This window comes from Oncorhynchus nerka, linkage group LG24 (assembly GCF_034236695.1).
Source record: "Oncorhynchus nerka isolate Pitt River linkage group LG24, Oner_Uvic_2.0, whole genome shotgun sequence".
NCBI lineage: Eukaryota > Metazoa > Chordata > Actinopteri > Salmoniformes > Salmonidae > Oncorhynchus > Oncorhynchus nerka.
Window position 1 is genome coordinate 86,587,453 of NC_088419.1, and position 16,265 is coordinate 86,603,717.

Below are 16,265 nucleotides of genomic sequence, written 5' to 3' on the forward strand. Positions count from 1 at the left end.
GTGTGTGTCCATTTCTGTGTATTTGATACCATGATTCATTGCATTATTTCTGTGTTATTAATCCTCCTCATTCCTCACCCATACTGTATCTGGGTCGTTGTCAGCTGGATGAGGAGGCCAACATCAACTGCATAGATGACTATGTAGAGCTGCTGTATGAAGACATCCCAGAGAAGGTCAGGGGAGCCACCCTCATTCTCCACCTCGCCCGCAACCCTGACAACCTGGAAGAGCTCCTGCAGAATGGTACGCTCCTTCCTTGAGTTCCTTCCTCATCTGTCACAATGGTATGCCCCAGAGTAATCATCTGCTCTATGGACTGGGCATTTTAGAGAATGTCTGTGTTCGAGTATTTTCATGAAAGTAATTTTGAGTACTCGAATACTCGCATATAAGCGTGAAACCAGGCTGAAGGCAAAACGTTTGCGGTATGCTATTTGTTGTTCCAATTACTGGTTATACTCGAGTACTTGCACCCATCCCTACTCTGCTCTGCTGGGTGTATGAAAGCTATACAGGCCAGATGCTAGCCAAACTCTAGTGTTATTGGTTGATATAATCCATTCTCTCAGCAGGCAGCCCATCCCATTCATAAGAAAAACACAGCCAAGCCCTTCCTATTCCCTTCCCTGATGACAGAGCTGTTTTCTCTCACAACAGCACAAGGCCATCATCCATTACAACTGTCAGAAGATGGCATGGCTTCATTTGTAACTGTCAATATGCATCACGGGTTCACTTTGTCCTAACGCATCAAGTGGTCAGATGTTGATAATGGTAGAACTGTGAGACCTGGGGTCAGTGAGGAAAGAGGAGAGGACCAGGGGGAATGGAACAACGTGATATGTGTCTTTACAATGAAGGTCGCCCATAGCTCAAAGCCATGTGAGCCTGGAACCTCTTACATTCACCCAGGTTCCTTACCTTAACCTCCAACCCCAACCTGACTGTCATCTCTAATTGACTCTTTCCATCACCCCTACTCCATACTTCCCTTCCCAATCCTAACAGTCTGTCCATTTCCTTCAAATAATCCCTTCCCCACTTCCTCGATCACTTCCCTCTCTCCTTGCCCCCCCCTCTAACCTGACTGTGTGTCTGCTCCTCGTCAGAAACGGCCCTGGGAGCTCTGGCCAGAGTCCTGAGGGAGGACTGGAAACAGAGCGTTGACATGGCAACTACCATTATCTACGTCTTCTTCTGCTTCTCCAGGTACACAATTCCCTCTCTTTCTTCCCCCTCTTTCTTCTCTCTCTCTCTTTCTTCCCTCTTTCTTCTCTCTCTCTCTCTCTCTCTCTCTCTCTCTCTCTCTCTCGTGTGTGTGTTCTGACAGAAGTCACACAACTATGACAACATAGACCAAAACCTTACCCTTGAAAGGATGATATATAAACTACTTGTCAAGAGCGATTTGAGTTGTGAGCGGATCTAAGCTGTTCTGAAAACTGATAGTCTTTCTTGATCTCGCTTCATGGCAGTGCTATGCTGTTGGGGTTTTACAATGATCTGGTTTGTGTCTGGCTGATTATGAGTAGGAGATAAGAGATACTGTTGGACTCGATGCTTTAAGGTTTTATTTTGGCACAACCTTTTGGGACTAAGCTCTCAGGAGATGGGATCATTTCAATCTGAGCTCCCGATTGTGGTCCAAATAGGTGTTGCATGATGATGAACGATGTGCACTTTTGAATAAGTGGAAGCCTTGTAAACCTTTCCTCTTCCCATCCCCAGTTTCTCCCAGTTTCATGGGCTAGTGACCCACTATAAGATCGGAGCCCTCTGTATGAACATCACTGAACACGAGCTGAAGAGGTACGACCTCTGGCAGGATGAACTGCAGAAGAAGAAGAAGGCTTATATCCTTCAGCTAAGGTCAAAGGTCACATGAAAGATGTTACAATACCTTGCTGCTTCACAGAGGGTATTGCTGTCCTCAGTGTTGGCATATCTCTTCATTTTAATCATAATGTCATAGTATAGAAGGAAAGGCAATGGATAGTTGTTATTTTTTGGACGTTGTAATAGACTGATATAAAACATGTGACTATATCAGTTCTCTATGGTGAGTTGATTGGATCAGTGTAGCAGCAGTACTCCTTCCTTGACTGTTTTCACATGAAGAGGACCCTGACAACCAGAATGTGAAGAAGGAACATGAGAAAGCCTTGAAGAAATACCAGGGCCTCCTGAGCAAGCAGGAGCAGCTTCTACGAGGTACAGTAAAAGTGGTACATTACCATGCCTAGCAGAAGGCCAGTGATGTGGTGAGCAGAAGGCCAGTGATGTGAAGGCCAGTGATGTGGTGAGCAGAAGGCCAGTGATGTGCTGAGCAGAAGGCCAGTGATGTGAAGGCCAGTGATATGCTGAGCAGAAGGCCAGTGATGTGTTGAGCAGAAGGCCAGTGATGTGAAGGCCAGTGATGTGTTGAGCAGAAGGCCAGTGATGTGTTGAGCAGAAGGCCAGTGATGTGCTGAGCAGAAGGCCAGTGATGTGCTGAGCAGAAGGCCAGTGATGTGAAGGCCAGTGATGTGCTGAGCAGAAGGCCAGTGATTTGTTGAACAGAAGGCCAGTGATGTGAAGGCCAGTGATGTGCTGAGCAGAAGGCCAGTGATGTGAAGGCCAGTGATGTGCTGAGCAGAAGGCCAGTGATGTGCTGAGCAGAAGGCCAGTGATGTGCTGAGCAGAAGGCCAGTGATGTGAAGGCCAGTGATGTGAAGGCCAGTGATGTGTTGAGCAGAAGGCCAGTGATGTGTTGAGCAGAAGGCCAGTGATGTGAAGGCCAGTGATGTGCTGAGCAGAAGGCCAGTGATGTGTTGAGCAGAAGGCCAGTGATGTGAAGGCCAGTGATGTGTTGAGCAGAAGGCCAGTGATGTGTTGAGCAGAAGGCCAGTGATGTGTTGAGCAGAAGGCCAGTGATGTGTTGAGCAGAAGGCCAGCGACGTGCTGAGCAGAAGGCCAGTGACGTGCTGAGCAGAAGGCCAACGACGTGTTGAGCAGAAGGCCAGTGATGTGAAGGCCAGTGATGTGTTGAGCAGAAGGCCAGTGATGTGTTGAGCAGAAGGCCAGTGATGTGTTGAGCAGAAGGCCAGTGATGTGTTGAGCAGAAGGCCAGCGACGTGCTGAGCAGAAGGCCAGTGACGTGCTGAGCAGAAGGCCAACGACGTGTTGAGCAGAAGGCCAGTGATGTGAAGGCCAGTGATGTGCTGAGCAGAAGGCCAGTGATGTGAAGGCCAGCGATGTGCTGAGCAGAAGGCCAGCGACGTGCTGAGCAGAAGGCCAGCGACGTGCTGAGCAGAAGGCCAGCGACGTGCTGAGCAGAAGGCCAGCGACGTGCTGAGCAGAAGGCCAGCGACGTGTTGAGCAGAAGGCCAGCGACGTGTTGAGCAGCACTGTTAGTGCTTGATAATGCAATGATGTAATAAACAATAATATTACAATTAATAACATAGTGATTACATTGCATTGTATATTTGGTATATCAGTTATTACATGGTAATAACATGGTGATAACATGACAATATTACATGGTATAACTTCCTTTTACAAGTATTATTATGATAATAACATGGTGATTATGTGATAGTATTACATAGTATTCGACATATTTTTTACATTTACATTATTACATAGTATATTTTTATTTAAAAAATGTTTGCATTGGTTATAACGTAGAAATAACAGGTTAGAGCAATATCTAATTCTCAAGTCCCAAGTCCTCTCCCTGTGCTCCCCAGTGGCTCTGTACCTGTTGTTAAACCTGGCTGAGGACACACGCACAGAGCTGAAAATGAGGAACAAGAACATCGTCCACATGCTGGTGAAGACCCTGGACCGGGAGGACGAGGAGCTACTGGTGCTCGTGGTCTCCTTCCTCAAGAAACTCAGCATCTTCCTGGAGAACAAGAACGACATGGTGAGGGAGGGAGGGAGAGGGGATAGAGAGGGGGATAGAGAGGGAGGGAGAGGGGGATGGAGAGAGAGAGAGAGGGGATAGAGAGAGAGGGGATAGAGAGAGAGGGCGAGGGGATAGAGAGAGGGCGAGGGGATAGAGAAGAGGGAGAGGGGGATAGAGAGAGGGGGAGGAATGCAAGGATGAAGGAGGAGAAATAAAAGCCAGGAGTCTCAACATGGTGAGGAAAATACATACAAAGTCGCAGGTCCTCCGATTGAGGTAATCTCTAATGGTTTACATTTTGTTAGGGTAAGAGTATTTTTTTTAATGTCTTCTAGTACAGACTTTAGTGAGTGTAGAGCAGAAGATTACTCTGGGGCATGCCATTGTGTCAGATGAGACTTTAGGCTGTGTAGAGGTGTACTTTCTACGGCGATGTGTTGAGTAACTAGGCTTTTCCCTGGTGTTCAGGCAGAGACGCATGCGGTGGAGAAACTGGCCAGGCTGCTGGCCTGTGATCATGAGAACCTACTGAACACTACCCTGCGTCTGCTCCTCAACCTCTCCTTTGACACAGGCCTCCGCAGCCAGATGGTTCAGGCTGGACTCATCCACAAACTCTCCTTAATGCTAGGTACTGACAGACACAACTCCCTGTGTGTGTTTGAGAGTGTGTATGTGCGTGTGTGCGTTTCAGTATGTCTAAGTAAGTGTGTGTCAGTGTGTGCAGGTGCAGGCTGTTATAGAGCTGTGGACACAGCGAGGCTGGTTCTGGCTCTGGTGGCCATTAGAAAAATGACTTCCTGAAACAAGATCCAGTGTGTGATTGGTGCTTTAGCTCATCCAGGGGGTCATATGGCACGGCTGGGAGCATCTGTGATGGGCCCTTTGAAGCCTCTCCAGGGAGGGTCGGGTAACTTGCATAATTAATATAATATATTTGTTAGAATAACACTCTGGGCCCCAGCATAAATGTTGTTTTTGTAGGAGCCGGCCGGAGAGGCTGAGGAGGGGTCTACAGAGATTTGGGAGGGATTTTCTTTCTTTTCTTTTAGAATGAGACATACACATGTGCGCGCGCACCTACGCATACACACATCATGTACAGGCGCACGTCCTGTCCACGCTTAGGATAAACGTAGCTGAATATATCTCATTTTCAGTGGAGGCTGCTGAGGGGAGGACGGCTCATAATAATGGCTGAAACGGAGAGTGAATGGAATGGCAAACTATGGAAACCATGTGTTTGATGTATTTGACATCATTCCGCTCCAGTCAATACCACGAGTCAGTCCTCCCCAAGATGCCACCAACCTCCTGTGCTGATTTTAGAGAGTGTGTGCGCGTGCGCGTGTGATTTCAAACTCAGAAGAATCGAGGCCTTATTAATCATCCTCTAGCCTCTGTGATGTGGTGTCCTTGCCTCTATGTTTGTGTCCAGAGATGCTCCTCTTATCTCCAGAGAGATAACCTTTCTTCTCTGCTCTGTTCTGCTGTGAGGGTGTGAGGTGACGTCTGCCATCCCTCTGATCCCTGTCCCATCAGCCCCCGCTAGGGTTTCCCAACCTGGGCTGATAAGATGAAAGGGTGAAGTGTGGGTTTACTCCTCCTCTTCACCTTCCTCCTGATCCCTCCATCTCAACCAGAGATTTAGGACCAACTACGACATCTCAATCCTTTCAACCCTTCACCTGACCACTGACTCTTTGTTGTTGACGTGACTATCTGTCATGGGTGCTGCTGAAGTACCACGTTTTACAGTAAAGAAAATGCTCCTTATTTATTCCAGAATCATTCCATTGCACTGATTGACTATTGAAGGGACATTTTCTTTATGTTTTTTTTTTCTTTGAAGATTGAACCAGTATTCTTATTTACTCAATACATTGTACTAACAACAATAGTATACTGTCCACAAAACTGCCCCAGAGACCACTAATGCATTTGATCAAGGTTGAGTGGTTTTAAATCAGAACAGGGTGTAATTGGAGTTTAGCTCTCCCACTAACTGCCCCTGAACACTCTAGATAATTCTTAACAGCTCCCCACTCTTTCTTTCACTGGGGCTCTAGTGGTGTTTTGAACATTTTTAATGGGGTCTCTCTCTTTCCCCATAAAGGATCCTCCATGTTTCTACCGGTGTAGTGAGGGAGTTTGCCAGGTCAGATGAGTGTGAGTGTGTCTTGTGTGCAAGCTCATGTGAGTGTGTTTAGGTATAGGTTGAGGGCAACACTAATGAGAAGCACATGTTTGTGCCAATCGTGGCACTGCAAAGGCCTGAGCAGCGTAGCTTTATTAAAGGCAGTAAAATTGATGCTTCCTCCTGTTTTCCCAATGAAACCTCCAAGCCGTCTCTTTTCCCTTGTTTCCAGCAGTTCAGTGGAGCCCATCTGGTTCCAGTAGGCTGCCTCCCCTGCATGATCCCTGACCATGGCTTAGGACCAGTTAGTACTGGACTGGGTTGCTCTGCTCTGTCAGATCAGTGGTCTTGCTGAGGCCCATCACCATCGCTAGTTCTGTTCTGACTCAATGTGGTCGGCCCCTCTACCTCTACAGACCAGTCTTAAAACTACTTAGGTCTTCAGACGTTTCAGTGACTCCATGGTGTTAGTTAGCTGCCTCTCTGGAGAGGCCTGCATTTGCCCTGCAGTGGTTTGGGTCAAACTCCTAAACACTCTGAGAGAGCAGAGCTACCTGACAGTTTAACACAGAGTCAGAGCCACGTCCTTCAGACTGCTGTAAAATAACCTCCTATAAACCTGCAATAAGAAAATGTTTTCATTGTCTTTGCATAGCTAGCTTTTCTACAACTAAACCATATCGTTTTAGAGTGGTGGTTAACTGTATGTTATTTAACCTGTATTGTAGTGGATGTGTGTGTCGCACAGTAGTCTCGTCCCATGAAGCAGAATGTAAGTCTATAGCTCCTCATTCATTTATTCATTTACCTCTGTCTCTCTCTGTCTATGTCTCTCTGTCTGTCTCTCTCTCTCTGTTTATGTCTCTCTGTCTCTGTGCTTCTCTTCTCTCTCTCTCTCTGTCTCTCTCTCTGTCTACGTCTCTCGGTCTCTGTGCTTCTCGTCTATGTCTCTCTCTCTGTCTATGTCGCTCTGTCTCTTTGCTTCTCTTCTCTCTCTCTCTCTGTTTATGTTCCAGCTGACGAGAAGCAGGGACAGCTGTGTATGTGCATTCTGTACCACATCAGTGTGGATGACCGATTCAAGTCCATGTTTGCCTACACAGACTGCATACCACAGGTAAGACTGGGTAATGTACACCCAGGGGCCAGGGCTGCAGACCAGACAGCATTAGCATCGAGGCTAACAACCCTGGAATTATTCATGAGAGAGAGAGGGAGGGGTGGAGGGGGGTAGATGGACAGCCGGGGATGGATGGACAGAGGGGAGGATGGACAGAGAAAGAGAGTGCTTGTGAGAGTGGGAAGAATGGAGAGAGAAAGAGCGGGATGGAGAGAGAGGGGGACGCGGTACATCTGCACCCAAACACCGGAGGACAGCTGACCAGCCTTCACTGTGATGAAAGCTCCATTTATTCATACCACTTTTTTTCTTTTTACTAATTGGAGCGCTGTATCTAGAAAATTGATTTTGAGTGTTCAAGATTTGAGTGATGTCAGAATGGATTTGAGGAGATGTCATATTGATTACGTTATGTCTGATTTCCTGTCAATCTTTCATAGATTACTTAAATGTTTATTCTGTTTGTGTTGTAAGATTGGGTGTAAATGCGGGCCAGATGCTCATAAACAGGGTTGTTTGTGTAGTGGTTCGTGTCGCCAGTAGATCTGCCCTGCGGGGTCGGAGTGTCAGAAAGGATGCTGGGTAGCAGCATGACCGGAAATAGACCTTTAACCCCAGGCCCTCTAACCCCCTCCCCTCTAGGGATGGTCTTGACCCCCTCTACTCACCATCTTCCCTCTCTCTCTCTCTCTCTGGACAGGTTTCCTCATCAAGCTACCTATTTTCTGCCCTTGCTCTTTGGCCAGCTCAACATATCCTTCCCTCCCCTACTCCTTTTCCTTTCTCTCCTTCTCTCTACCAGGCCTGACCCAGCTCTTCTCCTCTCTACCAGGCAGGCCTGACCGAGCTCTTCTCTCTACCTCTCCCCCTGGGCCTTGGGCAAGGCCTGACCCCAGGCCCAGGGGGGAGAGGTAGAGGGGAGAAGAGCTGGGTCAGGCCTTGCCCCAGGCCCAGGGAGGAAAGGTAGAGAGAAGGGGTGGAGGGGAGTGAGGGGTTAGATAGTGAGGGGTAGAGGGCAGTGAGGGATTAGATCATGAGGGGTGGAGGGCAGTGAGTGGTTAGATAGGGAAGGGTGGAGGGCAGTGAGGGGTTAGATAGGGAGGGGTGGAGGGCAGTGAGTGGTTAGATAGGGAGGGGTGGAGGGCAGTGAGTGGTTAGAGGAGGGAGGGGTGGAGGGCAGTGAGTGGTTAGATAGGGAGGGGTGGAGGGCAGTGAGTGGTTAGATAGGGAGGGGTGGAGGGCAGTGAGGGGTTAGATAGGGAGGGGTGGAGGGCAGTGAGGGGTTTAGTGAGGGGTGGAGGGAGTGAGGGGTGGAGGGCAGTGAGGGGTTAGATAGTGAGGGGTGGAGGGCAGTGAGGGGTGGAGGGCAGTGAGGGGTTAGATAGGGAGGGGTGGAGGGCAGTGAGGGGTGGAGGGCAGTGAGGGGTTAGATGTGGAGGGCAGGGAGGGGTGGAGGGCAGTGAGTGGTTAGATAGGGAGGGGTGGAGGGCAGCGAGGGGTGGAGGGCAGTGAGGGGTTAGATAGTGAGGGGTGGAGGGCAGTGAGGGGTTAGATAGGGAGGGTGGAGGGCAGTGAGGGATTAGATCATGAGGGGTGGAGGGCAGTGAGGGGTTAGATGTGGAGGGCAGTGAGGGGTTAGATGTGGAGGGCAGTGAGGGGTTAGATGTGGAGGGCAGTGAGGGGTTAGATGTGGAGGGCAGTGAGGGGTTAGATAGGGAGGGGTGGAGGGCAGTGAGGGGTTAGATAGGGGTTTTAGGCTGGGTTTGCTGTTTGGGGTTTTAGGTACAGCACTTTGAGATATCAGCTGATGTACGAAGGGCTATATAAATAAATTTGATTTGATTTGATAGGGAGGGGTGGAGGGCAGTGAGGGGTTAGATAGGGAGGGGTGGAGGGCAGTGAGGGGTTAGATGTGGAGGGCAGTGAGGGGTTAGATAGGGAGGGGTGGAGGGCAGTGAGGGGTTAGATGTGGAGGGCAGTGAGGGGTTAGATAGGGAGGGCAGTGAGGGGTTAGATAGGGAGGGGTGGAGGGCAGTGAGGGGTTAGATGTGGAGGGCAGTGAGGGGTTAGATGGAGGGCAGTGAGGGGTTAGATGTGGAGGGCAGTGAGGGGTTAGATAGGGAGGGGTGGAGGGCAGTGAGGGGTTAGATAGGGAGGGGTGGAGGGCAGTGGGGGTGGAGGGCAGTGAGGGGTTAGATAGTGAGGGGTGGAGGGCAGTGAGGGGTTAGATAGTGGGGGTGGAGGGCAGTGAGGGATTAGATCAAGAGGGGTGGAGGGCAGTGAGTGGTTAGATAGGGAGGGCAGTGAGTGGTTAGATAGGGAGGGCAGTGAGTGGTTAGATAGGGAGGGCAGTGAGTGGTTAGATAGGGAGGGCAGTGAGGGGTTTGATAGGGAGGGCAGTGAGGGGTTAGATAGGCAGGGCAGTGAGTGGTTAGATAGGGAGGGCAGTGAGTGGTTAGATAGGGAGGGCAGTGAGTGGTTAGATGGGGAGGGCAGTCAGTGGTTAGATAGGGAGGGCAGTGAGTGGTTAGATAGGGAGGGCAGTGAGTGGTTAGATAGTGGGGGTGGAGGGCGGTCAGGGGTTATATAGTGGGGTGGAGGGCGGTCAGGGGTTATATAGTGGGGGTGGAGGGCGGTGAGGGGTTATATAGTGGGGGTGGAGGGCAGTCAGGGGTTATATAGTGGGGGTGGAGGGCAGTCAGGGGTTATATAGTGGGGGTGGAGAGCGGTGAGGGGTTATATAGTGGGGGTGGAGGGCGGTCAGGGGTTATATAGTGGGGGTGGAGGGCGGTGAGGGGTTAGTTGGTGAGGGTGGAGGGCAGTGAGGGGTTAGATAGTGTGGGTGGAGAGCAGTGAGGGGTTAGATAGTGAGGGTGGAGGGCAGTGAGGGGTTAGATAGTGGGGGTGGAGGGCAGTGAGGGGTTAGATAGTGAGGGTGTGCTGTGTAGTATGGCGCTAGGCCTCCTCTGGCTGTGCTGTGGTAAATAAGCAGAGGCAGGTGCCAGAGAGTCTAGACGGGGCTGATTTGGGGTCCAGGGCCCCTGGTATGTGATACCCGACTCGGGGCCTGTGTGTGTGTGTGTGTGATTGCACACTGCTGACTCCTCACAGGGAGCGGACCTGCAGTGCCCCTGCTTAAAGCCTTTCCTGTTTAATGTTAAATCAGAGGAGGAGAGCTGGGAGACGGGGAGCAGAGGGCAGGGGCTGTGGGCGACTCGTTTTTGAACCTGTGCCCGCCCAAAGTTGACCTCCAAGGCCGTTTCCTGGTGGCCACCCTCCCCTCCCTCTCTCTCTCTCCCTCCCCCTCCCTCTCTCTTGCTCTCTATTTCTCTCTCTCCTCGTTGTCTGTTTGCAAGCCCTTTCATGTTTCCCCTCCAGGGTCTTGACATGCACAGACCTGATTAGAAAGCAACGAGTGTACTGTACCTCTACCTTTCTGCTCACCTCAGGGAAGGGCTGCCTGTTCCCGTACTCTGCGCTTAACCCAACCTGTGTCACCATGGCGACCCACTAAATGACTGTATGGAAGCTATGTAGACCAGTGTCATCAACATGGTGATGATGTGATTAATTCACTCAGCCAATGATGTCGCCAAGCAAACATCCATACACAAACAGTAGAAAGAAAGGCTTGGCAACAGATACCCATAACACACTGACTGACTGCTGGCCAACTATAATGATTGATGATGAATTGGTATTGATGATTGATTGACAGTTGATGAAGATGCTGTTTGAGTGTGGTGAGAGCCACATGGAACCTGAGCTCATCTCCTTCTGCATCAACCTGGCTGCCAACAAGAGGAACGCACAGGTCATCTGTGAAGGTACAACACTCACACACATACACACACACACACACACACACACACTCCTAATGCTGCTCTCCTGTGCCTAGGTAATGGTCTGAAGATGCTGATGAAGAGGGGTCTGAAGTTAAAGGATGTTCTTATCATGAAGATGATCAGGAACTTGTCACAACATGACGGACCCACCAAGAACCTCTTCATAGTGAGTACTGAACTTACTCACACTCTTAACACTGATGAGCTTCAACATGCTTAGTATGGATATAGACGGATAAGGCTAGACAGGCTCACATGATCTGTGTTCTAATGCTAGTTACTGAATCCATAGCTACGTGTGTTCTTATGCTAGTAACTGAATCCATAGCTACACTATTAGAACAAATATTGTAGGGCGGAACCCTGCCCTGTGTCTCTATAGTAACCAACCCCCTTCTCGTACCTCATAAGGACTATGTGGGTGACCTAGCGGCTCAGATGGGAGCGGAGGAGAGGGAGGAGTATGTGATAGAGTGTCTGGGGACTCTGGCTAACCTCACCATCCCTGACCTGGACTGGGAACTGGTGCTGAAGGAGTACAACCTGGTGCCCTACCTCAAAGACCACCTCAAACCAGGTAGGCCTCAAAGACCACCCCAAACCAGATAGGCCTCAAAGACCACTTCAAACCTGGTAGGCCTCAAAGGCCACCCCAAACCAGGTAGGCCTCAAAGACTACCTCAAACCTGGTAGGCCTCAAAGACCATCTCAAACCTGGTAGGCCTCAAAGACTACCTCAAACCTGGTAGGCCTCAAAGACCACCTCAAACCTGGTAGGCCTCAAAGGCCACCCCAAACCAGGTAGGCCTCAAAGGCCACCCCAAACCAGGTAGGCCTCAAAGGCCACCCCAAACCAGGTAGGCCTCAAAGGCCACCCCAAACCAGGTAGGCCTCAAAGGCCACCCCAAACCAGGTAGGCCTCAAAGGCCACCCAAACCAAGGCCTCAGGCCACCCCAAACCAGGTAGGCCTCAAAGGCCACCCCAAACCAGGTAGGCCTCAAAGACCACCTCAAACCAGGTAGGCCTCAAAGACCACCTCAAACCAGGTAGGCCTCAAAGACTACCTCAAACCATGGAGGGAGGGAGGCAGAGAGGGGGATAAAAGTTGGGGGGGGACTGATGCTGTAACTTACAGGTGCATTCACCCTGATGAATTTGAGAAAGATGACAAGATGGTGCCAACAGACATGGTTGCCCTGTTTCTAGCTCCTAGACAACTTTTTGTTTGTGTTATTTCTTAAATTATTTGCTCGGAATGTTTCTTGCATTATTACCTACAACCGGAAATAACTTTGGGAAATTAGATCAGCGGTCACTCACCAGAATTTCAACCAGACGTTCTAATTCCCTGAATTGGATCCTTTGTTTGAACTTCCGAGGCAATTCCGTTCATGTCAGGGGCTGCTCCAAGTCGTCATCCCCGGAAAAGAGGAACAAGGAGTTGGTTCATAGTGAGACTCAGGAAGCATGCATACCATCCACCGCTTCTGAGTATATTACGCGCTAACGCTCAGTCCCTGGACAATAAAGTAGACAGGCTTAGGGTGAGGATCTCCTTCCAGAGAGACATCAGGAACTGTTACATACTCTGTTTTACTGAATCATGGCTCTCTCCGGATATGCTGTCCTCCTTCATTCAGCCAGAGGGATTTTCCATACTAATAATAAATGGCAGCATTCGCTCAAAACTGAAAAGCGCTAACCACCCCATTAAACCACGCCAAGGTGACTGGGAACACGAACGTGTTCAAACAGACCAGCTATGCCCTCTAAGACAATCAAAGAGGCAAAACGACAGTACAGGGACAAAGTGTAGTCACAATTCAACGGCTCAAATGCAAGACGTATGAGGCAGAGACAATCACAAATAATAAGGGAAAGCCAGCCACGTTTTGGACACTGACGCCTTGCTGCCGGACGAGCTAAAAACAAGAGGACTACCTATGTAAGAATCCTGTTCATCAACTACAGCTCAGCCTTCAACACCATAATGCCCTCCAAGCTCATCACTAAACTCATGGCCCTGGGTTTAAACCCCTCCATGTGCAACTGGATCCAAGACTTCCTGACGGGCCAACCCCAGGTGATGAAGGTAGGTAACAGCACATCCGCCACGCTGTTCATCAACACGGTGGCCCCACAAAAGTGCGTGCTCAGTCCCCTCCTGTACTCTACGTGGCCACGCACATCTCCAACTCAACAGTGGTAGGCCTGATTTGCTAACAACAACGAGACAGCCTACAGGGAGAAGGTGAGGGCCCTGGTGGAGTGGTGCCAGGATAATAACCCTTCCCTCAACGTCAACAAATGAAGGAGATGATATTGGACTTTAGGAGACTGCAGAGAGAGCTCGCCCCCATCCATGTTGAGAGCTCGCCCCCATCCATGTTGAGAGCCCGCCCCCATCCATGTTGAGAGCCCGCCCCCATCCATGTTGAGAGCCCGCCCCCATCCATGTTGAGAGCCCGCCCCCATCCATGTTGAGAGACCGCCCCCATCCATGTTGAGAGACCGCCCCCATCCATGTTGAGAGACCGCCCCCATCCATGTTGATAGCCCGCCCCATCCATGTTGATAGCCTGCCCCCATCCATGTTGAGAGACCGCCCCCATCCATGTTGAGAGACCGCCCCCATCCATGTTGAGAGCCCGCCCCCATCCATGTTGAGAGCCCGCCCCCATCCATGTTGAGAGCCCGCCCCCATCCATGTTGAGAGCCCGCCCCCATCCATGTTGAGAGCCCGCCCTCATCCATGTTGAGAGCCCGCCCTCATCCATGTTGAGAGCCCGCCCTCATCCATGTTGATAGCCCGCCCTCATCCATGTTGATAGCCCGCCCCCATCCATGTTGAGAGACCGCCCCCATCCATGTTGAGAGACCGCCCCCATCCATGTTGAGAGACCGTCCCCATCCATGTTGATAGCCTGCCCCCATCCATGTTGAGAGACCGCCCCCATCCATGTTGAGAGACCGCCCCATCCATGTTGAGAGACCGCCCCATCCATGTTGAGAGCCCGCCCCATCCATGTTGAGAGCCCGCCCCATCCATGTTGAGAGCCCGCCCCCATCCATGTTGAGAGCCCGCCCTCATCCATGTTGAGAGCCCGCCCTCATCCATGTTGATAGCCCGCCCCCATCCATGTTGATAGCCCGCCCCCATCCATGTTGAGAGACCGCCCCCATCCATGTTGAGAGACCGTCCCCATCCATGTTGAGAGCCCGTCCCCATCCATGTTGAGAGCCCGCCCCCATCCATGTTGAGAGCCCGCCCCCATCCATGTTGAGAGCCCGCCCCCATCCATGTTGAGAGCCCGCCCCATCCATGTTGAGAGCCCGCCCCCATCCATGTTGAGAGCCCGCCCCCATCCATGTTGAGAGCCCGCCCCCATCCATGTTGAGAGCCCGCCCCCATCCATGTTGAGAGCCCGGCCCCATCCATGTTGAGAGCCCGGCCCCATCCATGTTGAGAGCCCACAAGCAAAAACAGGTTTTTAGAAATTTTTGCAAATGTATTAGAAATAAAAAAAACTTAGCGCATTTACATTATTATTCAGACCCTTTACTCAGTACTTTGTTGAAGCACCTTTGGCAGAGATTACAGCATCGAGTCTTCTTGGGTATGACACTACAAGCTTGGCACACCTGTATTTGGGGAGTTTCTCTCATTCTTCTCTGCAGATCCTCTCAAGCTCTATCAGGTTAGATGGGGAGCGTTGCTGCACAGCTATTTTCAGGTCTCTCGAGAAATGTTTGATCAGGTACAAGTCCGGGCTCTGGCTGACCCACTCAAGGACATTCAGAGACTTGTCCCGAAGCCAGTGCTGTGTTGTCTTGGCTGTGTGCTTATGGCCGTTGTCCTGTTGGAAGGTAATCCTTCGCCCCAGTCTGAGGTCCTGAGCGCTGTGGAACAAGTTTGCATCAAGGATCTCTCTGTACTTTGCTCCGTTCATCTTTCCCTCGATCCTGACTAGTCTCCCATCCCTGCCGCTAAAAAAACATCCCCACAGCATGATGCTATGTTCCGGACTCTGACATTGCTTGTTCTGATATTTCTGAATTTCTGGATTTTTTTTCGTGTGTGTATTGTTAGATATTACTGCACTGTTGGAGCTAGAAACTTAAGCATTTAGCTACATCTGCGATAACATCTGCAAAATATGTGTATGCGACCAATAAAATTTGATTTGACAAGTGAAAGCTTTTGGACCATACCAAGTTGAACAAAAGTCGCCCCCCCCCAACCTCTAACCGATAACCTTCAACAACACTCTGTGTCACTGACTGGTCCTACATTAGAGAGCACACGCACTGGGGCCTGTTACCTTTGACCTTAGTGACCTCCACCTTCTCAGCTTTGATCTCTTTGAACCCTGACCTCTGCCCCCACCCACCACCAGGCTCGGCAGAGGATGACCTTATCCTAGAGGTGGTGATCATGATAGGGACGGTGTCCATGGATGTCTCCTGTGCTGCCACGATGGCCAAGTCTGGCATCATCCCTGCTCTCATCGAGCTGCTCAACGGTAGGTAGTAGTTAGGACCCATGATCGGTTCCACTCTCTAGAGGGTTAATGTTAAGATAGAGCAGAATGGAGGTTATTCCAGTGAAATACTAAATTTTTCAGGGGAGCTCTGTGTCCTGACCTCCATATGTCTGTGCCTGTGTGTCTACCCAACAGAAGGACGATCAGATTGTCTGTGTTGTTTCACCTCTCTCTGTCTCTCTCTCTCACCTTCCCTATAGCCCAACAGGAGGATGATGAGTTTGTGTGTCAGATTGTCTATGTGTTGTACCAGATGGTGGTCCACCAGGCCACCAGGGACGTCATCATCAAGGACACACGTATCCTTTCTCTTCCCACAATACAATTCATCTCAGAACTACAGCCCAAATGATCCTTCAATGTCCCACTCCTAAATTACTTCAAACTTCACCCCATAATTACCTCACTCTGTACTGTATTATGTGTTACCGTGGTAACCAACAGTGCCACCCTATACCATGTCTCTGCTTCTTTCAATGTCGCAGTAAAAATCACCCTATCAATGACCTCAGTGCTCCACACAGTGTAATGCTGTACAGTTGGAATCGGAGACGGTGTACGTAAAATTACAAATGGCTTGCGGTAATATTTGCTAGATGTTTTTCTTTCTGTGGAGAATATTACAGAGGGATCTCTACCAAGTGGTCTGCCTTGGGAGAGGCTTTTCTGCTTTACAATATCTCTCTCATCACAGGAAATGTAAGAGTTGTTCATTTGGCCACA

At 50.2% G+C, this 16,265-nt stretch overlaps 1 protein-coding gene across 3 annotated transcripts in view; it reads left to right on the plus strand.

Annotated features, from left to right (window-relative positions):
* kifap3a (kinesin-associated protein 3a) overlaps positions 1–16,265 on the plus strand; it is a 47,712-nt gene that overhangs the window by 2,157 nt on the left and 29,290 nt on the right. For all 3 annotated transcript variants that reach the window (XR_010460952.1, XR_010460953.1, XM_065009243.1), the window contains 12 exons: positions 105–246; positions 1,113–1,212; positions 1,732–1,856; positions 2,116–2,214; positions 3,735–3,913; positions 4,364–4,526; positions 7,049–7,149; positions 10,871–10,979; positions 11,051–11,163; positions 11,409–11,574; positions 15,396–15,521; positions 15,743–15,841. Coding sequence is in view for 1 of the 3 variants with exons in the window: in XM_065009243.1 (XP_064865315.1) it covers positions 105–246; positions 1,113–1,212; positions 1,732–1,856; positions 2,116–2,214; positions 3,735–3,913; positions 4,364–4,526; positions 7,049–7,149; positions 10,871–10,979; positions 11,051–11,163; positions 11,409–11,574; positions 15,396–15,521; positions 15,743–15,841 (1,522 nt within the window). In the remaining 2 variants the exon portion in view is untranslated. The remainder of the gene's footprint in view (positions 1–104; positions 247–1,112; positions 1,213–1,731; positions 1,857–2,115; positions 2,215–3,734; positions 3,914–4,363; positions 4,527–7,048; positions 7,150–10,870; positions 10,980–11,050; positions 11,164–11,408; positions 11,575–15,395; positions 15,522–15,742; positions 15,842–16,265) is intronic.